This window comes from Pseudonaja textilis, chromosome 18 (genome assembly GCF_049901715.1).
Source record: "Pseudonaja textilis isolate UNSWEBS1 chromosome 18, rPseTex1.2, whole genome shotgun sequence".
In the NCBI taxonomy this organism is placed as follows: Eukaryota; Metazoa; Chordata; class Lepidosauria; order Squamata; family Elapidae; genus Pseudonaja; species Pseudonaja textilis.
The window spans coordinates 6,609,163-6,630,442 of record NC_142007.1 but is presented as its reverse complement, the minus strand read 5'-3'; the positions used below and the strand labels follow the sequence as shown (position 1 = coordinate 6,630,442).

At 56.6% G+C, this 21,280-nt stretch overlaps 1 protein-coding gene across 1 annotated transcript in view; it reads left to right on the top strand.

Annotated features, from left to right (window-relative positions):
* The window catches only part of HSPG2 (heparan sulfate proteoglycan 2), a 95,072-nt gene extending 76,686 nt beyond the window's left edge, over positions 1 to 18,386 (top strand). The window contains 35 exon segments of the mRNA XM_087914796.1: positions 259 to 397; positions 491 to 642; positions 1,193 to 1,331; positions 1,430 to 1,570; positions 1,679 to 1,813; positions 1,950 to 2,131; positions 2,799 to 2,991; positions 3,130 to 3,309; positions 3,564 to 3,824; positions 4,739 to 4,913; positions 5,044 to 5,141; positions 5,245 to 5,511; positions 5,599 to 5,685; positions 5,688 to 5,710; positions 6,260 to 6,275; positions 6,278 to 6,406; positions 7,221 to 7,337; positions 8,138 to 8,222; positions 9,564 to 9,708; positions 10,102 to 10,201; positions 11,081 to 11,190; positions 11,317 to 11,425; positions 12,541 to 12,639; positions 12,728 to 12,949; positions 13,039 to 13,283; positions 13,484 to 13,655; positions 13,759 to 13,881; positions 14,034 to 14,087; positions 14,181 to 14,256; positions 14,873 to 14,951; positions 15,344 to 15,388; positions 15,608 to 15,678; positions 16,046 to 16,129; positions 16,239 to 16,342; positions 16,926 to 18,386. Of these exon segments, the coding sequence (XP_087770922.1) occupies positions 259 to 397; positions 491 to 642; positions 1,193 to 1,331; positions 1,430 to 1,570; positions 1,679 to 1,813; positions 1,950 to 2,131; positions 2,799 to 2,991; positions 3,130 to 3,309; positions 3,564 to 3,824; positions 4,739 to 4,913; positions 5,044 to 5,141; positions 5,245 to 5,511; positions 5,599 to 5,685; positions 5,688 to 5,710; positions 6,260 to 6,275; positions 6,278 to 6,406; positions 7,221 to 7,337; positions 8,138 to 8,222; positions 9,564 to 9,708; positions 10,102 to 10,201; positions 11,081 to 11,190; positions 11,317 to 11,425; positions 12,541 to 12,639; positions 12,728 to 12,949; positions 13,039 to 13,283; positions 13,484 to 13,655; positions 13,759 to 13,881; positions 14,034 to 14,087; positions 14,181 to 14,256; positions 14,873 to 14,951; positions 15,344 to 15,388; positions 15,608 to 15,678; positions 16,046 to 16,129; positions 16,239 to 16,342; positions 16,926 to 17,098 (4,530 nt within the window). The 3' untranslated portion in view covers positions 17,099 to 18,386.
* The last annotated feature ends 2,894 nt before the right edge of the window (positions 18,387 to 21,280 follow it).

Genomic DNA, 21,280 nt, shown 5'->3' with positions numbered 1-21,280 from the left:
GCCCGGGAACCTCCTCATCGCTGCTGCCAGCCCCCACAATCTCTGAAGGCAACAGTCCACTCCCTGGTGGTCCTGGCCCCTTATCAGAGTCATCTCTCTCCTCAGCCATCTGCACCTGCTTGGCCCCTCATCTCAGTCCTCGCTCTCCTCCTCCATCCCCACCTGCTGCCAGCTAACCACAACAGCTCCTCTCTGGGGAAGGAAGGCCCAGCAGGAGAGCCAAATGCCAATCGTGGCTCATTTACCTCTCCTTGGCAGGTCTCGGGCACTCGCCTCCGCATCCCGCAGGTCTCTTCCGCCCACTCCGGCGAGTACGGCTGCCGCGTCATCAGCCCCAACGCCATCCAGGAGGCGGTGTTGGTGGTCACCATCCAGGACAGCGAAGGCCCCTCCCACCGTAAGGCTCCTCTGCTCCCCTCTCTGCCTCTTGGCAATTCAGACCTTCTGCAGGAGGAGGCCCAGCTCATTCTTCTGTCCTCCTTTCGTGCAGCTGTGGGAGCTGCTCCAGTCCTGAGGATCGAGGCTTCCTCCTCCTCCGCCGTCGAAGGAGAGACCCTGGATCTGTCATGCGTTGCTCCAGGCCAGCCCCAGGCCACATTCACCTGGTATCGGCGAGATGGTCAACTGCCTGCGGGTCACCAGGTAGAGAGCGAGTTTGTCCACTGCGGGTGGGGGAGAAAAGGCAGTTGTCAGGATTCCAGCAATCGCCCTAATTAAATCGTGATCCTCGAGCCAAACTTCAAAAAAACTTTATTAGAAGCGACATATTGGCACTGCCTTGTACGAAGCCAACTCTGGTATACGTCATTTACAGTCCCCTGTGACCCTGTTCCCACTCTTCCCCCTGGGTGTCTCATAAATCAGATCCTCCAATTGAGCACCTTCATGGGCTGGGTGTCATCAATCACATTCTCCAATTAAATATATTCCCAGGCAAAAGCTCTGGTAGTTTAGTTACAATCTGTTAAAGATAAAGAGTTGGAATGTACGTCTGTTTCCAAACTGCTGCACTGCACTTCCAGATTTCTTTCCTTCCTTCCTCCCTCCTTTTTTTATGGTAACTACTAAAACAGGCATAGGAATGTTTTATGAGTTGACAGTAGTCTCATTGACAGAAGAGGGGACTCAGCCAGGGGGAGAAATCAGGAATCTGCAGTGCTTTTCTTCTTCCACCCCTTTCCCACCCCCCCAGATCTCCAATGCCCACCTGCGACTGGTCCGACTCACCCCCGCCGACTCTGGCGAATACGTCTGCCGTGTGAGTGGAGGCCGCGTCCCGCAAGAGACGTCTTTCGTGGTCTCCGTCGTAGCCAACACCAGTCCTACTTCCCGTACGTTTTGGGATCCCGGCGGGTGATGGGGGCGAGAGTGGGCGGGCGGAGGGTGTTCGGACTCCAGGGGGGGACACACCGTCACTCTCTCCCGGCAGGTCTGCAGAGCCCCATCATCTCCATCGAACCCCACAGCGTGGTGGTGCGTGGAGGGGAAGACACCTCCTTCAGGTGCCACGTCCACAAAGGCACCCCACCTCTCAATATCACCTGGAAGCTGCCCAACAACCGGCTGTTAGGTGAGCTTCGGGGGCTGCTAATTGAGCAGCTGGGCCAGTTGGTTAGAGGGGAGTGCTGATTTTGGGGAGCGCCCGCCCCGCCGGTAATTCCTTCCATCCCCTCTGCAGATAACGTGAGGATCAGCCCTAACGGCTCTGCGATCACCATCTCCAACGCCCGTCTGGAAAACCACGGGGCCTACCGCTGTGTGGTCTCCAACCAGTTTGGCATTGCCAACAGCTTGGTCAACGTCCTGGTGCAAGGTAATGGGGCGAGGCTGAGGGTCTCTATGGGAAAATGAGGCTCTGGAGGAATGTGGGGCTCTGGAGGAACGCCGGGGCGGAAGGTCTGCCAAAGAGCCTGGGCAAACTCGGATGCCATTCTCTTCCCACCTCCCAGGGCTGCCTACCGTCTCGGTGGTGCCGAAGGGGCCCCTGCAGCTCAAAGTGGGCAAGTCCATCAGCGTGGACTGCCTGGCGGACGGAGACCCCCGGGCTGTGGTGCGCTGGACCAAACTGGGGACCTGGAAGAAGCTGGAGAACCAGAGGATGCTGCCCTTGGAGAGCCGAGCGGTGCTACAGGTGGGAGAAGGATCCGTCTAAAGGCAGGGGTGTCAAACTCAAGATCTGCGGGCCGGATGTGGTCAGATCCAGCCCGCGGGGCTGTCCTGGTCTACCCAATGCAAAGAGGAAAGATGCCAGCCATTGGGGGAGTGGCGTCAAGCTAGCCACACCCACCCAGTTGGCCACACCTACCCAGTTGGCCATGCCCAGCCAGCCTCCGATGTCAACCGAGCTTTGGAGGATTTCAACTTGAACTCCTGGAGGACTTCAACTCCCAGAATTCCCTAGCCAGCAAAGCTTTGGCGGACTTCAACTTGAAGTTGAAGTCTAGACTCCTCTAGGACTTCAACTCCCAGAATTCCCCAGCCAGCAGAGCTTTGGAGGACTTCAACTTGAAGTCCTGGAGGACTTCAACTCCCAGAATTCCCCAGCCAGCAAAGCTTTGGCAAACTTCAACTTGAAGTCCTGGAGGACTTCAACTCCCTCCCCAGCCCAGAGGATTCCCCCCAGCCAGCAAGCTTGAGGCTGAGTCCTGGAGGACTTCAACTCCCAGAATTCCCCATTCCAGCAAAACTTTGCTTCAAGTTGCCAGGGTTGGAGACCCCTGTCCTAAAGGATATCTTAATTCTTCCGTTTGAGTGGGAATCGGGCTGAGGGTGTTGCGTGGCCTCCTCTCCCTCCCCAGATCTCCTCCGCAAAGCTGGGAGATGCCGGCACTTATGTGTGTGTGGCCCAGAACTCAGTGGGCACCACAGAGGCGCAGGTGGAGGTGAGCGTGGAGGCGGTACACGGCAGAAGAGGAGTCCCCGAAATCCACGTGACTCCCACCCAGACAGTGCAGGCGGGACAGACGGCTCGGCTCCATTGCTCTGCTACAGGTGTGCGCGAGGGGGCGTGTGCATGGAGGGGGCGGGGCATTTGGCTCTGACTGGACCATCTTAGGGGCTTCTGGACCAAGGCTACCTGGGTTGCTGGCCAGCCAGGCTCAGCGCTACTACCTTTGTTGGGATTGACAGGTGACCCGACTCCCACCATCCACTGGTCCAAGCTGCGGGCTCCGTTACCGTGGCAGCATCAGGTGGTGAACGACACCCTCATCATCCCCCGGGTGGCCCAGCAGGACTCGGGCCAGTACATCTGCAACGCCAGCAACTCTGCGGGGTTCACCGAAGCCTTCGTGGTGCTGGACGTGGAGAGTGAGTGTGCCAGCAGGAGGAGGGGGAGGGATGGGGCACAGGCAGGGGTGGTGCGCTGCTCCCTGGGCGGCCTTGGGTTGAGAGGAAGATGGCGAAAGAGGAAGTAATGCCAGGCACATACACACACACACCCATGGACCCCTGGCACCCACGGACCGGCCAACGCCATGAAACAGAGATCAGTGCCGTCCTAGGGAATCTCTGGGATGGCTTGCCTGCGCCAAACTCTTTCTCCCTCCTCTTTCTCTGCCCAGTACCACCCTACGCCACCAGTCTTCCCAACCGGGCAGTGGTGCACGAGGGCGATGCAGTGCAGCTGCAGTGCCTGGCCCACGGCACACCACCCCTGCGTTACCAGTGGACCAAAGTGAACGGCAGCCTGCCCGGACGGGCCACCGTGCGCGAAGGGGTCTTGCAGTTCAGCCCAGCCGGGCACCAGGATTCCGGCACCTACCGCTGTCACGTCAGCAACCGGGTGGGCTCCGCTGAGGCTTTGGCCCAGGTCTATGTGCAAGGTGAGCAGGCATCCAGGTGGAGGTTCAGCCAATGGCATGGCCAGAGGGGCTACAGGGCTCGGTCCTGCCTCATCACCCTTAACCGTCTCAAATTAGGAGATTAAAATGTTGTAGTTGTTAATTGCAAAATCGTGTTCGACCCATCGTGATCCCCATGGACAGCGTTCCTCCAGACCTTCCTGTCCTCTACCATCCTCCTGAGTCTCTTTAAGCTCACGCCGACTGCTTCAGTGACTCCATCCAGCCCTCTCCTTCTCTGCCATCCCCCTCCTCCTCCTCCTCCTCCTCCTCCTCCTCCTCTTCTTCTTCTTTTTCTTTTTCTTTTTCTTTTTCTTCTCCTTCTCCTTCTCCTTCTCCTTCTTCTTCTTCTTCTTTTGCCCTCTATTGTTCTCAGCATTCAGCTCTTCTTCACCAGGGAGTCCTTCCTTCTAATGAGGTGACCTTTTATGGAAAGTTTTGCAGCGATAATTCAGCACCAGAAAAATAAACACAGGTGGCTGATGCTTCGTTTAACATCTTCACAAACATAAGTAGAATTTACAAACCAGTTGTAGATTTCTCCAACATGGAGCAAACTCAAAACAGAAACATGTTGCAAGTTCGGAGCAGAGCTCCAGTCTTCAGCAAGCAAGCAATTTAGTTTCATCTTCAGTCGACAGACTCAGAGTTCAACATAGCTGCGGAGTTGCAGAGCCACGCCGAGGCTACTTCTAGTTTCAGTTTCCAAGCAGTCCTCATTGGCTGACTTAGTTGCTATGCCTATTCATTGGCTGACCTTGTTACCAACCTCTATTCCGGGTCATGAATACACTCTGACAGACCTGTCCTGACATATTGTTCTATGTCTGGATCTGCGTTTTTTTGTCATATTTGTGCCGACTTGCGTGGTCTCCTCCTCCTTGTCCCCAATGCAGCCACTGCTGGAGGACCCCTCTCCGTCCAGGTCACCCCTCTGAGCGACACCAAAGCCGTGGGTGCCACAGCAGAGTTTGTGTGTTCCGTATCCGGGGATCCCAGGGCGCAAATCGAGTGGCTGAAAGAGGGCGGAGAGCTGCCTCCCACTCACACCATCCGCAATGGAGTGCTGCGGTGAGCCAGGCAGATGAGGGCCACGGCGTGGCATGGCATGGGGGGGGGGATAGGAGGAGGAGGTGGCACTGGGCATCTGCAGACTGGGGCAACGAGTTCAGGGATTCACCGAGCGGCTGCTTCCCTCCAGGATCGAGAACCTGAACCCAGAATGTCAGGGAATCTACGTGTGTCGGGCCAGGAGTCCCTCTAGCCAGGCCCAGGGCAGGGTCAGCCTGACTGTCCGGGGTAAGTAAGCCTCTTGCCACCTGGTGCCCCACCTGTGGGAGACAGGAAGCCTCCTCTTCCCTTTCTGGAGACCTGACACACACACACACGTTTCTCTTCTCAGCCCTCCCCAAAGTGATGATCAACATCCGGACCTCGGTGCAGACCGTCCTGGCGGGCAACGCCGTGGAGTTTGAGTGCCTGGCCTTCGGGGACCCCAAGCCAGAACTCACCTGGAGCAAGGTGGGCGGACAGCTGCGCCCAGGAGTGCTGGCCAGCGGAGGCCTGGTGAAGATCGAGCAGGTGGAGCAGGCCGACGCGGGGAAGTACCGCTGCACGGCCACCAACAACGTCGGCACCGTCCAGTCCCACGTCATCCTGCATGTCCAGTGTGAGCCTAGCTTTCTCCCAGAGGGGGCGTGTCCTCCCTGCTTGGCTCTCTGTGGCTGACAGCCCCACTCCCTCTGTCTTCCCACAGCTGTCCCCCAAGTGGCCACCCAGCCAGAAGTGAAGGAGGTTTCCGCGGGCTCCACTGTGGTTTTCCCTTGCTCGGCCTCTGGGTTCCCGTCCCAGAAATCAAGTGGACCAAGGTAAGTCTCGGAAGGGAGTGACACCCCCCCTTCTCTCTCTCCCCAGGCGGGGTGCAGGGAGCAGGAGGCGCTGCGGGGGTGCGGGGGGTGCTGGGAAATGTGCTGCAGAGCTGCCCCTTTGTCTGTGGGGTAGAAGGGCCTGGGTGGGGAGGCAGGCCTGCTAGGGACTTCTGTGGCTCACTGTGTCATATTGAGACCAGATGCTCCCACACTGCCACATTTTGAGCCTGGGAAAATGGGAGAGGAGGAATTTCTTGGAGTGTATGTAGTTAAGACATAACAACATTCTTTTTCTAAGTCAAGGTCATGTTGTGTCTGCACCTGGGTGAGAGGACGTCTCAAATTGGGATGGATGGTGGGGCGTGTGATGCGACGATGAGTGCAGGGGGTGGATTTGTAGTTTTTACTTATTGCAAGGAAGCCCGGAACTTCCAGATTTGGGACTCCCCAGTTATGCCAGTTTACTACCCAATTAAAACAGAACTTTTGAGAAGTTGTCTGTCTTGGAGTTACTGGTTGAAACGAGAAGGTTGACATACTGTCTTGCAGCTGGAAGGGGAGCTGCCCGACATGCCCAACTGGACGGCCACAGCCTGACCATCCCCTCGGCCCGCCAGGAAGACACGGGCGTCTACGTGTGCACGGCGTCCAACCGGCAGGGGAAAGGGACGGCCTTCTCCATGCTCAAAGTCCGAGGTCGGTGTAGCTCCCACCTCTCTCTCCTACTTCGGCCCACAGGAGATGGAGGAGGGGGCCAAGGGTGGGCCCTGACTCCCCAGCCCCCATGGGCGGGAGAGGCTGCCAGCGTCCTCTAGAACAGTGATGGCGAACCTTTTTGGCACCAAGTGCCCGAACTGAAACCCTGGCTGCGCGCGCATGCCTGTTTTGGGGCTGGTTTTGGCTCTTTTCTAGCCGTTTTTGGGGTTTGGGGTGCTTTGGGGTTGTTTGGGGCGTTTTTGGTTGTTTTTTGGTTGTTTGGGGGCATTTTGGGGTTTGGGGAGCATTTTGGGGGTTGTTTTTTGTTTGGGGGGCATTTTTGGTGTGTTTTGGGGTTGCTTGGGAGGGCATTTTGGGGGTTCTTTTCAGGCTGTTTTGGGGTAAAACGGCCTGAATAAAAACCCAAACAATGGCCTGTTTGGGGGGCATTTTTGGGGCCGTTTCAGGCCATTTTGGGGGCTGTTCCATGGTGTTCCAATGCCTGCAAAGACCAGCTGGCCTGCATGTGTGCCCACCGAGAGGGGTCTGCGTGCCACCTCTGCCACGCCTGTCACAAGTTCACCATCATGCTCTAGAATAAACCTTAGACATTCCCCCTCTCTCTTCCTCCTCCTCCTCCCTCGCCCTTTCCCTCGTGGGCATGAGAGGAGCCCGGGAAGAGGAGAACCTGGGCAGAGACGCATCCATGTGCCAGTGCCTCTGCCAGTTTGGCCCAGGCCAGACACCCTTGTCCATCTGCAGAAGAGGCGGAGGGCTCGGCCGTCCCCCTAACCCGTCGCCCTCCCCCTTGCAGAGCGGGTGGTGCCCTACTTTACCCAGAATCCTCAGTCCTACCTGGTCCTGCCAACCATGAAGGATGCTTACCGGGCATTTGCCCTGGAGATCACCTTCCGTCCCGACACCCCGGATGGTAAGAGAGGCTGCTGGGCAGGCGGGCAAGGGTTAGCTCCTCCTCCTCCTCCTCCTCCTCTTGTTGCGGATGCGAATTCTGGGCGACTCTCTTCGGAGCCTCTCTCACTCAACCTCTCTTCATCTGCCTCTCCTCCTCCTCCTCCTCCTCCTCTCACCTCTTCCCCTCTTTCCCTCCTTCTGCCCCCCCTCCCTTCCAGCTCTCATGCTTTACTCAGGTGAGTTGTGCCTCTGCCGGGCACTGCGGACTTCTCCTCCAGCACCTGGCACCTTTCTAACCTTTTCTGCCTCTGGATTGTGTGTGGGGGTGTGTGTGTATTTGGGAGGGGCTGGGGCGGTGCTGAGGAGTGTGCCTCCTAAAGCACATGAGCTGTTGGCAAGCTGACTAACATACCAGCAGCTCCCAAGCATCCTCCTCCAGCTGCAGTCTACCTTATTCCTATTAGCTGGGCTGCACTGTTTGGATCTAATCTTCCTTTGCTAACTCTGCTTCCCAGAAAGCAAGGGTATATTTGTGTGTGTGTGTCTGTGTGTGTGTGTGCTCTTGTCCCGCGCTGCCCCTCTGCCTGGCTGTGGGGGGGCGTGTGTGTGTGTGAGGGGGTCTCCGCTTTGGATTCGAAGACTCCTGTCCTACTCAGCACCACTCGGGCTCCCAGGACAGGAGGCAGAGCACCGCGGATCCGAGCTCAGCACTCTGCAAGCTGCTGCCAAGGGACCTGGGGGGGTGGGGGGGGTCGTGTTGGGGGCTCTCTCTCATCCCCAACGCCCCTGAGTTGCCCCCCCCACCTCTGCTCTCCACAGGGATGCTGGTGTATAATGGGCAGAAGAAGAACACGGGCAGCGACTTTGTCTCCTTTGGGCTGGTGGGGGGCCGCCCAGAACTCAGGTGAGGCCGGGGTGGGGATTGAGCTGCCCAGTTGGTACCTCTGGTTCAGAGCCTGCCGGGTTGCCTCCTTTCCGTAGCTTCCCTTTGGCGGTGGTTGGGGCTGTTAGTTGCGAAGTCGTGTCCGACCCATCGCGACCCCCATGGACCACGTTCCCCCAGGCCTTCCTGGCCTCTATTATCCCCTGGAGTCACCTTCTTCTCCATCTCCATCTCCTTCTCCTTCTCCTTCCTTCCCTCCTTCCTTCCTTCCTTCCTTCCTTCCTTCCTTCCTTCCTTCCTTCCTCCTCCTCCTCCTCCTCCTCCTCCTCCTCCTCCTCCTCCTCCTCCTCCTCCTCCTCTTCTTCCTTCCTTCCTTTCTTCCTTCCTTCTCCTCCTCCTCCTCCTCCTCTTTCTTCTTCTTCTTCTTTTTCTTCTTCTTTTCTTCTTCTTCTTCTTTCCTCCTCCTCCTCCTCCTCCTCCATCATCATCATCTCCGTCTTCGTCATCCTCATCCTCTCCTTTTTCTCCTCCTCCTCCTCCTCCTCCTCCTCCTCCTCCTCCTCCTCCTCCTCCTCCTCCTCCTCCTCCTCTCCTCTTCTTCTTCTTCTTCTTCTTCTTCTTCTTCTCTCTTCTTCTTCTTCTTCTTCTTCTTCTTCTTCTTCTCCTCCTCCTCCTCCTCCATCATCATCTCCGTCTTCGTCCTCATCCTCATCCTCTCCTTTTCCTCCTCCTCCTCCTCCTCCTCTTCTTCTTCTTCTTCTTCTTCTTCTTCTTCTTCTTCTTCTTCTTCTTCTTCTTCTTCTTCTTCTTCTTCTTCTTCTCCTTCTCCTTCTCCTTCTCCTTCTCCTTCTTTTGTCCTCCATCGTTCCCAGCATTGGGCTCTTCTCCTTCCTTCCCATGAGGTGGCCAAAGTCTTTGAGTTTCCTCTTCAGGATCTGGCCTTCTCAAGAGCAGTCAGGGTGGATCTCCTCTGGGACTGACCGGTTGGATGGCCTTGCCGTCCAAGGGACTCGCGGGAGTCTCCACCTCCGGCCCCAGAGTTCAAGGGCCTCCATTCTTTGGCGCCCAGCCTTCCTTGTGGTCCAACTTCCACAGCCCTGCGTTGCAACTGGGAAAGCCACAGCCGGGACTCTGCGCACTTTTGTTGGCAGGGGGGTGCCTTTGCTTTTGAGTGTGGTGTCTAGACTTGCCATTCCTTTGGTAACCTTCGCCAAAGATTTCTGGAGCTGGATAATGATTTCTTGGGGCGGGGGGTTTGAGGGGGGCGAGTGGAGGGTGCTTCCCCCCCCCCCAGGAAAGGGGCATTGGAGGGCCAGCTGTCCAGTGTGTCCATCTGAAGCTGCCCCCGTCTTACGACGGCAGGTTTGATGCCGGTTCCGGCATGGCCACCATCCGGCACTCTTCGATCCTCAACCTGGGCGAGTTCCACACCGTCCGCCTCTACCGCAACCTGACTCAGGGGTCTCTGGTGGTGGACGGCCACCCCGCCGTCAACGGCAGCTCCCAGGTGAGCCCTGGCTAAAGGAAGAGCAGGGTGCGTCTCTCTCCGGGAGCGGAGAAGGGGCAGTCGAGGGGCCGGGGCTCCCGAAGGAAGACTCCTTTTGTGCTGCAAAACTCCGTCGCGCTTGCGGAGCTTCCATTCTGCCGAAGAGCAGGAAACCTTCGTCTCCTCTCTCTCTCTCTCTCTCTCTCTCTCTCTCTGGGAAACTGAGGCAGGCGGGAGGTGGATTTGTTCACGCCAGCTAAGCTGCTGCTCGTGTGGACCCAGTTTTGTGCCTTTGGTTGTCAGGAAACGATAGGCAGTGGCGGGGAAGCCACCAGAAAACTCCACTGGCGGGCGGGGTGGTGCCTGTCTTCCGGCTCTTTCCGACCGAGGTTTCCTTCTTCCGTGTCGTTCCAGGGCAGGTTTCAAGGCTTGGATCTCAACGAGGAGCTGTACCTGGGCGGGTACCCCAATTATGCGGCCATCGCAAAAACCGGCCTCAGTGGTGGATTTGTGGGTGAGATGAAGGCGGGGGACGGGTCGGTCCAGGGATTTGGGGGATGGAGCGGGTGGGGAACGGGTCAGAACGGGGGAGTTTAAACCAGGCTAGTTCGCCTGGAGGATTTCTCCTGCCAGATATTCTGGTTCCTTATTTCCTTCTTATCCCTAATGGCAGTCTAGCAACAGTCCTTAGACTTATATACCACTTTACAGCCCTCTCTAAGCGGTTTACAGAGTCAGCCTTTTCCCCCCCAAATAATCTGGGTCCTCATTTTGCCCACCTCAGAAGGACGGAAGGCTGAATTCAACCTTGAGCCAGTCGGTCAGGATCAAACTGCTGGCAGTGGGCAGAGTTAGCCTGCAATACTGCATTCTAACTACTGGGAAGGAAGGAAGGATTGAAGGAAGGAAGGAAGGAAAAGAGAATGGGAGGAAGGAAGGAAGGCCGGAAGGAAGGAAGGAAGGGAGGGAGGGAGGAAGGAAGGAAGAAAGAAGGAAGGAAGGAAGGAAGGAAGGAAGGATACTTTATATACCACTTCACAGTGCTTTACAGCCCCCTCTAAGCAGTTTACGAGTCAGCCTTTCCCCCCACCAACAATCTGGGTCCTCATTTTACCCACCTTAGAAGGACGGAAGGCTGAGTTCAATCTTGAGCCAGTCGGTCAGGATCAAACTGCTGGCAGTGGGCAGAGTTAGCCTGCAATACTGTATTCTAGCCACCGTGCCACCGTTGCTCTTAGTCTAGTCTGAGACCGTGCTCTCGCTTCCCTCCTCCTCCTCCTCCTCTTGCTGCTGGGCCACACGTGGCTCGGCTTCTTGGGCAGGCGTGCGGGTCTGGTCGTGCCCAACGCAGAGGCCTTCTAAGTGCGCCCCCTCCCGCTGCCGCCCCCTGCAGGATGCGTGCGCCAGCTGATCATCCAAGGGAAGGAAGTGATCTTCAAAGATTTTGACCTGCAAGCCCACGGAGTCTCCAACTGCCCGACCTGCCAAGACCAACCCTGTCAGGTAGCCCTCTGCCTCTCGGGGAAGGGGGCAGATAATCCTGGTGACCTCCGGGTGCCCGGGGTAGTTGTGGTCCAGGGACCTTAACTGCACCCCTGCCTTTTCCCTCCCTCCCCTCCCTCTGGCCAGAACGGAGGCGTCTGCACGGACTCAGATAGCAGCAGCTACACATGCAAGTGTGCCCAGGGATTCGCCGGGAGCAACTGTGAGCACCCCCAGGCCCTGCGCTGCCATCCAGGTAAGACCCCCCTCGCTCCCCTCAACTCTCCCCTTTATCTCAGGGGTCTCCAACCTTGGCAACTTTAAGACTAGCGGACTTCAACTCCCAGAGTTCCTCAGCCAGCAAAGACCTGTGGACTTCAACTCCCAGAATTCCTCAGCCAGCAGCTTTGCTGGCTGAGGAACTCTGGGAGTTGAAGTCCGCTAGTCTTAAAGTTGCCAAGGTTGGAGACCCCTTCTCTATCTCACCTCACGTGCCAGGAACTGGGGCATTTGCCCGGAGCAGAGCTGGGACCGGCCTGGGTCCTGCCAGCTTCGGCCACGCCTGAAGAGGCCTGTTAGGGAGTTGGCAGCCCAAATTCAAGTCCAGAAAACACACAGACGACTGACTCACACAGGATTCGTTAAGCTTCTTTTTTTCTTATAAAATAAGTTAAAGGTGTCAACTCATAAAATATTTCTCTGGTCTTTTAGACGAGCAATGGAGCAGCTTGCAAAACTCAAACGGCATTCCATAAATGTTTTCCGAGATAGTTTCTAGGCAACAGAAGTTTCTGCCAAGTGCAAAATTCTAATTGGAGAGAATGATTGATGACTTTTGGCTATGGATGTGTCCCATTGGAGGATATGAATTATGATACACCCAGGGGGTTGGGGGGAAAACCAGGGTCAAGGGCGACAATGAATGATGTGTCTCAGAGTCGGCTGCACCCAGGCAGTGCCGACAAGTTTACTCTCAATAAATCCTTTTTAAGTTTTGGAAGTTGGGCTCAAGACTCATGATTTAAATGGGGATAACTACCAGAGCCCTGACAGCTAGCTGACTTTCTGGCTGACACCCTCTCTCGCATATACCAGGAGTAGATTCTTCCAACGTGGAGTAGTTACAAGCAAACGCAAACAGAAGCAGACACGGTATAGCTCCAGTTCAGAGCAGAGGTTCGGTTTTGGCAAGCGAGCAAGTTAGTTTCTCTTTCGCTTTAGAGCTGAGCCCAGACGAGAGATGAACCACACCCAGATTCTCTCAGTTTCAGCCTCCGATTCGGCTGTCCTTGGCTGACCTTGTTACGAAGCGCTATTCCAGTTCATGAATATATTCTGACGCGGACCTTCCGCCTGCCTTTCTCCCCACAGAGGCCTGTGGGCCCGATGCCACCTGCGTGAACCAAGCCTCTGGGGAAGGCTACACCTGCCGTTGCCTCTTGGGCCGACACGGGAAGAAGTGCATGGCGGGTGAGTGAGGCCCAGGCTCAGCCCTGCTCCCGAGGAAGCCTGCAGAGGCCCAGGTAACCACCACCACCCTGCCCTTCTCCTTCCACAGGCCTCACCGTGACGTCCCCCCACTTCCCGGGTGCAGACGCTTTCATCTCCTACCCGACCCTCACCCGAAACCCCTACGAGCTGCGGCTGGAGGTCGAAGTCAAGCCGCTCTCCCCCAATGGCCTCGTCCTCTTCAACGGGGGCGACGGGAGCCCCGTGGCCGACTTCGTCTCGCTCAACATGGCCAACGGGCACTTGGAGTTCCGCTACGAGCTGGGCTCAGGTAGGGTCCCCGGCGCCTGCCTGCCCGCCTCCTCCCTCCTTGGCCGCCTTTGGCCCCTCTGGACTCGCCAAGCCGCTCTTTCTTCGCAGGTACCGCTGTGCTGCGGAGCCACAAGCCCCTGGCCCTCGGTCAGTGGCACAAGGTGGCGGCCGAGCGCCTGAACAAAGACGGCACCCTACAGGTGGACGAGGAGAGGCCCGTCAAGAGGTCGTCCCCCGGGAAAAGCCAGGGTCTCAACCTGCACACTTCTCTCTACCTTGGAGGGGTGGAGGACTCAGTCAAGCTCCCGGCAGCTGCCAACATCTCCAGCCACTTCCACGGGTGCATCGGAGAGGTGGGCCGTTAGCGGACAGAGAAGTGCCCAACTCCTTCTCTGCTCAGACAGTCAAACCGGCGGCGCGTCCATCCCTTCCCCTCCTCCCTGGGAAGTCCAGGAACAGGGAGGGCGTCCCTCACAAGCGGAGGTTTGCGCCTGCCCGGCTTGCTCCTCTTACGAATTCGCCTGCGGTGCTAATCCTGGTTCTCTCCTTCCAGGTTTCGGTCAACGGGAAGAAGGTGGACATTTCCTACAGCTTCCTGGAGAGTCGCGGCATCTCGCAGTGCGCCGACAGCTCCCCTTGTGACCGCAGGCCTTGCCAAAACGGCGGGCAGTGTTTGCTCACAGGGGAGTACGAGTTCCAGTGCCTGTGTCCGGATGGTTTCACGGGTGAGGCGGAAAGAGCCAGCGGGAAGATCTCGGCGGGGGTCTATCTTCACCCTGCCTGCCTCTGCTCCACCCGGTGCTCACGGGAGCCTCTCTCTGCCCTCAGGGGAACGCTGCGAGGTGCCCGAGGCCCACTGCCAGCTCCATCACCCCTGCCTGAATGGGGGCATCTGCAAGGGCACGGCCTGTCTCTGCCGCCAGGGCTTCTCGGGGCTGTACTGCGAACACGGTGAGCATCGGGGCAGGGAGATCCCGAGGGTGAAGGCGGCAGCTTTAACAAGGCGGGGCTCTGAGGGGCTCTGCTGACCTGGCTTGGCTTCGGGAGGGAGAGGAGCTTCCGTAAGACCTTGATGGAGATGATCCTCTTCCTTTGCCCCGTAGACGAACTGCAGCACCAACTGAAAGCCGAATGGCCGGAAGGCAGCGGAGGAAACGGTAAGTCTGGCCCTCTGCGCCCTCCTTCCCTCCCTGGTTTTCTTACCTCTTCCGGCGTCAGCTGAATCAGATGCTCTTTTTCCCCTCTGACAGACGCTCCTGGACAGTACGGCGCCTATTTCTGCAACGGGGGCTACGTGGCCTTGCCGAGACACGCTTTCCCCAGGAGGTGAGGGGGGGGGACTGAATGGGGGAGGGGCACCGGGTCGGTGCTGGGAAAAGACCCCTCTGAGGGCTGAGCCCTCCTTCTAGAGCAGCGCTGGCAAACCTTTTCGGCACCCGAGCACCGAAACGGGTGCACGCATGCGGGAGCACCGGAAAACGGAAGAGCAGCTCCCCGGCGCGTTGCACGCGCTGGGAAGCTGAGCTTCTGGTTTCCGTGCTGCCCACGTCCTCCCAGTGCTGCCCACGCCCTCCCAGTCTTGAGAGGCACTGGGTTGGTGCTGGCTGGCTTGCCCAGAGTGATGGCTCCGCGTGCCGCTTTCGGCACGCGCGCCGTGGGTTCGCCCATCACCGTTCTAGAGGCACCAAGACGCTCGCAGATGATCGGGGGGAAGGACATCATAGCCCACGGTAGAGAAAGGGAGGGTTCCGGGGGGCGGGCGTAGATTTCGGTGGGGTGGGGTGATGAGGTGAAGCCGTGGCAGAAAACCAGCCCTGTATTTGGATGCCTCTGCCAGGCAATTGCAGGAAAACGGGGGGGAGCGGCAAGGAAGGGAAACGGGCACCCTACAGCAGGGACGGGGAAAATGGGTGTTCCTAATTTGGGTTCGCCTTTCTCGCAGTCTTCCCGAGTCGCCGGAGACCATCGAACTGGAAGTGCGGACCAGCTCTGCAAACGGGCTGCTTTTCTGGCAGGGGGTGGTGAGTGGCCAAGAGATGGGGACACAGGAGGGAAGAGGAGGCAGAGGGCCGTCCGGTGACCCCACCCCCCATGGGGAGTGGCCCTCGGGAAGGTAGTTTGCGCGATGCAAGGTGGGTTGGTGTGAGATCCTGGCTTCAAAGCCGCCCCGGTGGCGACAGACCCTCCCCTGGACAACCGGCGAGGTCTCGATCCCCTCGGTGCTGCCCAGAACACCTGGACCCAGGAGAGCCGCCCCGAAGGAAAGGCGTCTGGTGGGAGGGAAGGGCCTCTCCGCCTTCACCTGCTCGCGCTGGGAAACGCATGAGTTGCATGGCGGTGGCTGCGGATGCTGCACCCGTTGCATGGCCTCGCTGACACCTGCGTGGCTTCTGCTTGTCCTTTGTCTTTCCAGGCCACGGGAGAGCCGAGTCCCCCGCCGCATGTTGTTGCTAACCAGGTATTGAACTGCTCGGATGGTTGTGCTTTGTGGAGCCCTGAACTGGTAGTCAAAGCATGCAAGGGGAACAGCGCGTGGGAGTGGCTCCCCAGTGTGGCCAGGAGGCGGTCGTAGGGTTACCCCACAGCCCCAAAGGAGAAGGCTGAGATGGGGGCATCACACTGTTCTCTCTCTTTCTCTCTCTTTCTCTCTCTCTCTCTCTCTCACACACACACACAGGAGGAAGGGGAGCCAGGCAAAGCGAAGGACTTCATTAGCCTCGGGCTGAAGGATGGGCACCTGCTGTTCAGGTGAGTCGGGCCTGCTGGGCGTTTCCCCTTGCTACAGTATCTGCAATCTTAAAGGTCTGCAACCTTGGATCCATTTCCCACAGAAAAGAAAACACCGGGAGCCAATAATTTAACAACCGGTGTGACTGGGAGGTGGGTGGTCAACTCGACGTCACTCGCTCCCACCCGGCCACCTCCTGCTCTGGAATATGGAGCGAGTCTCCATCCCCTGCCATCCCCCTTCTCAGGACAGGGGAAGAGTGACGGGGAGGGGAGGGGTCAGACAGTGGTTGGGATCAGCCAACAGGGAGCTGTAAAGAGCCACATGCAGCTCCAGAGCCACAGGTTGCAGACCCCTCAGCCAGACTGACCAGTGTTTCTGCCTCAGTTACCAGCTGGGAAGCGGAGAGGCCAACCTCCGCTCCGAAGACCCCGTGGACGATGGCGAGTGGCATCGAGTGACGGCTGTCCGGTGAGAGGAGATGGCGGGGGGGCTGTGAGGGGAGTGAGTTTTCAGTCAGCAACACGGATTTCCCCCCCACCCGGCCGCCCTTCTGACACAAAACCCCCGTTTTCTATAGGGAAGGGAAACGAGGCTCCCTTCAGGTGGACGGAGAGGAGGCGGTGACTGGTGAATCTCCCGGCAGGAATGTCATGGTCAACACCAAAGGCCGGATCTATTTAGGTGAGTGATTTGGGGCCCTGGAAAGCGGCCCGGTGTCTTCCAGATCACGCAATTCCCAAAGAGCTGCCATTTTCTACCTTCGGGCCTCTTTTTCTGCCCCAGTGGTTGTTCTCTGTCCAGCATTGACCTTGTGTTTATTGGCCTCTGACTGGACAAAGAGGCTGCTTGCTTATTTTGCACAGATGGCAGCTTCTTACGTCCGCTGCTCTGGGGTCCCTATGTGGGTCATTCTGAGATCTTTCTCCACCAAAGTCTCTTCAGGGGGTCTGAAAGTAGCCCCGGTCAGATTTTGCAGCAGAAATTCAGCCCCAGAAAAACACACACGGATGCCTGATTCAGCAGGACCTTGTTCACCATGTCTCTGCCAGTTCATGAACGTTCGGGCAGCACCAACCTCCTCGCTTACTGCCCAGAGATAACTGCCAAGGGGATCAATAACCCAGGCTGATAGGATTGAGTGAAAGTGGGTCTTCAGGGTCGCGCCCCCCCTCCACTTCTCTCTCCCCTTCCCCCCGCCCCCCGCGACTTCCTTGAGACTGGACAATGACTGCCTTTGCTCAGAGCGTTGCCTTTCTCTGCTCAGGAGGCGCCCCCGACATCCAGACGCTGACGGCCGGGAAATACACCTCGGGAATCACAGGCTGCCTCAAAAACGTGATTCTGGTCAACGCCCGGCCAGGCCAGGAGCCCCGGCAGCCGGTAGACCTGCAACATCAGGCGGAAATGGCCCTGAACATTCAGGAGTGCCCCTCATAGGGGAGGCCCCACCAACACCAACAGCAACCTTCCTTCCAACCCTCCTGCTGTTCGCTGCCATCGCCGGGCCGAGGGAGAGACATCTACGCTGATTATCGTTATTTTATTATTATTATTATTGTTATTACTACAAAAAAAATATTTTTTTTTTTAAAAAAAAAGGAAGAAACACACCAACGGTGCTTTTTGCTGCTGCCAAAAAAAAGTGGGTAAGGGAGCGAGGGAGTTGGCTTAACAGCGGCGTCCTTGGCCTAGGCCGCGTGGGCCGCCTCGGAGGACCAGGGGAGCCATGCCGCGTTGCGCCAGAAGCTACAGGAGGAGGCCGGCTTCCCAAGAGTTCGGCAAGCGAGCCAGGCTGCCCGGATGGCTGCTCTGTTGGCCCCCGGCTGGCCGTGACTGACCAAAGATCCTGCCCTCGCCCTCCCTGAGGCAGGGAGAGGATCCCAGAGGCATCCGGGAAGGGGGTCTCGGCACGTCCACTGTGCCCGGCGAATGCCCGCGCGGGAGACGGGTCCTTCGGAAGTCCCGCCTCCGCCTCGTTGCCCTGCACAGCCGTAGGCGCTTCGGAGAGGTGCTCTCCCCACCCACCTGCCCCCATTTCGCTAGCTGCCTTAACCCCTGGACCGTGCCTGGGAGTCCCGGGGCCTCGCCCCGTGGAAGGGGCCACCCTGCCTCACCCTGGGAAGTCTCTTTCCCCTCACCTTCAGGTTGCTTCAGTGCCTTATTGGGGAGGGGGCCTTCCTAAGGGGGATGCACCTGCTATCCCCCAGCCCGATCTCCTCTCGCCCACCCTCCGTTGCCTGCCGAGTGTTATTTCTCACAGCAAAACTTATAGAAGTGAGGCGGCCGCTTCTCGGGGGCGGAGAGCGGAGGGGGGCCCTCCTGCCTTCCAGGCCCCCCCCCGCTATGGGTCAGAACCGGAAGGGGTTCTTTTATGACAGCTTTCCAAGGAGAAGCGAAGCTTTTGCCCTAACTAGCCAGGCTCCAAAGAAGCTCCCACGGCTCAGGCGGGAGATTGCTGACCGCTGGCCCCCAGCAGAGCGCTGAAGCCGGCAAACACTTTGGGCCTTGGGGGTGCCTGGTTCTACTTCAGCCGGGGGTTCCCGCCCTTCTCACGTGGGCCTGGCTGCCCTGGGCGTTTTGGGGGGCAGCCCCCAACCCCCCCCGTGTCCAGGATTGGAGTGGCCATCCTGGAGCCCCTCTTTGCTCCTCTCTCTTTGCTTCTCCCACCTTCCTTCACTTGACTGTTCTTGTACTTCTTTTTCTTAATAAATGGTGCTGAACCCCACGATCACAGAGGGTGCCTTCTTTCTTCTCCTTCTTCCCTGTTGTGGAGGTGGGTGTGATTGTGGTTATGCGGTGAAAGAGATGAAGAATTTGTCCCAGGACCAGACAGGGAACGTGGTGGGCCCAGGTCCAGCAACCTGGTTTGGGTCTCTTCTCTAAGAAAACGCCCCGGCCTCCCGGTTTCCACCAGGGGCACCCAGGTAGGTACACGGCTCCTAGGTGAGTGGGGTTGGGAATCACTCAAAGCCAACGGAAGGAACTTGGATCGTTGAAAACAAAGAGAATTTATTAAAAAGAAGGGGCGGTTTGCAAAGCGCCACTGACCTTTTAGAACCTCAACAAGCAGGTTCAAATCAAAAGCCACACCTTTAAATTCTAAAACATACTTTATATACAGTTTCATCTGGTCCCTCCTTCTTTGAGACTCATACATGTATTTGCCCTCAGGTGTTGCAGCTAATCCTAGGATGTCCCCAGGGAGAAATGATCTCCTGTTATGTTCTCTGTACCTCTTACTTTGGCTGCCCTCTTTACTTAGCGTTAAGGAATGTAGCATTCTCTTTCTAACTTCGGAAGATACCATTTTAAAAGCTCATCATATAGAACCATTTTTCCAAAGAGATTATAACAACCCCCCAAAACAACATCATCATCATATAAAAGGCATCATTATACATAAGGTAAAAATATAAAAAGATTTAATAATGGAGCATGTCAAAAGTATAAAAGCAAAGCATGTAGGTACAGGGAGAAATATTTCATTCGATAACAAATCAACGGAATTGGAAGGGACCCTGTAGGCCATCTAGTCCAACCCCCATTTGTGAAACATTTAAACATCTTATATAGCATTTTATTTTTGAATTTCCTCATTTCTTACAGTGGGGAGCATCTGTCCCATCCTTAAGGCCAGGAATGGGGCCTTGTCCTAGAAGGGGGGACTTCAAATTTTTTAGCAAGGGGCTCTCTGCCCTAAATGACTGGCTGGGTGGGTGTGGCTGGGTGGTCATGTGACTAGATGGGTGTGGCCAACTCTGTCGCTTCTTTGCCCTAATTACCAAAAAAAAGATATATACCAAAAAGTTGTTTATTATTTCATGCATTGAATACTTGGGTGAAACCAGGCTTAATAGCAGTGACTATGAGCGGGATCTTGGCGTCTTAGGGGAGTTTCTGGTGAGTTAGGCGATTCTTATTATTTGGGAATTAATCCCCTCGGTGGCTGTGTTATCTGATTTTTCTCAGTGGCTCTCCCTGACAAGCGGTGAGTGGATTGTTTATCTAGCTTGCCTTACTTTTACCAGGTGTGAAATGCTCTTGGCTGAACACCCAGAAAGGGAAAAAGCCGAAAAGGCTGCTTGTCTTTTTGAGGTGCAGATCTTAGCTAGGGGCTCCCCCCCGAACTCCTGCGAACCTCCAGCAGCCCATCCCTAGGGCAGCGCACTCAAGTGGTTAGCTCAGCACTTCTCTATAGAGACTGCAGGGGACTGCGGGCACCAATTCTCCACCTGTAGCAGGCTCTGCTCTCTGCCAGGGTCCTGAGATGCTAGCTGCTTGATGCCAGGGGGCAGGAGTCGGCTGTCCTGAGCAAGCCCCTCGCCCTGCAATAGAGAGAGTAGGGTGGCTGGGGAGGAGGCTGAAGGGTGCAGGAGCTGAGGGGACGGCAGAGAGCGGTGGGGCTGCGAGCAGGAAGCCCACATATGTGCCCTCGCAGCTCGGAAAGTCAAAGCAAAAACAGCATATAAATGAAGATTATATCATCCCTTTTCTTTTTTCTTCTTCTTTTTTCTTCTTCCATTTCATTCTCACTCTTACTCTCTTCTCTTCTACTATTCTATTCTTCATTCCACTCCATTCCACTCTATTTCATTCTTCTCTTCTACTACTATTCTATTCTTCATTCCACTCCATTCCACTCTATTTCATTCTTCTCTTCTACTATTCTCTTCTATTCTTCATTCCATTCCATTCCACTCTATTTCATTCTTCTCTTCTCTACTATTCTATTCTTCATTCCACTCCATTCCACTCTATTTCATTCTTCTCTTCTCTTCTCTTCTCCTCTTGCCTTTTTCTTCTCTTGCCTTGCCTCTTCTCTCTTCCCTTTTCTCTTCCCTTCCCCTTTCCTTCTCTTTTTCTCTCTCCTCTTCTTGCTAAGTTTTGCTCGTCCGCGGCTACGAGAACGCGCCGCCTGGCTGTCAAGAGGCGTTTAGCTCTCAGCTGACCCGCCCCTTTACGGCCAGCTTCCGGGACAGAGGGGGGGCTCTTCCGGTTTGAGCCCGGGGACGACTGGGAGTTGTAGTGTTCCCCGGGCGTAGCGGGCCTTCTAAGGCAGGATTCTCCAACCTCAGCAACTGGACTTCAAGTCCACGGGTCTTAAGGTTGCTCAGGTTGGAGAGCCCTGTTCTAATGTATATCCCCCTCCGAGTTCGGCGGCGGCGGCGGTTCTTTGCCCGGGGAAAATGGCGTTGTGGACGCGCGTTATCATGAAAAACAAAACACGCGGATTGAGGGAAACAAGAGACGAGGTGGGGGTGGACGTTGAAAGCAGCACCAGCCGCATCCGAGAGCAAGAGGGCAGCCATCTTAAAAGGGGCAAAAGTGCCTCGTATTTTCCCTCCTGAATCCCCACATTTAGGGTGTAGGGCGTTTTTTTTAAACAAACAAACAAACAAACATGGTGATTATATAAAACAACCCCTCCTCTCTTTTTGTTTTTTTCAAAAGAGATAAAAACTTGAGGAGAGGCGCCATGGTTTTGTGGGAGAGTTTCCCCTCAGAACGTCGAGCTTGCTCTGCGCATGCTCGGCTCGGCTCGTCCAACGGCTTTCTTCGCCGCGAGGGAGGAAAGACAACACGGGAAAGGGGCGGGGCCTTTTCGAGAGAGCGCCGCCC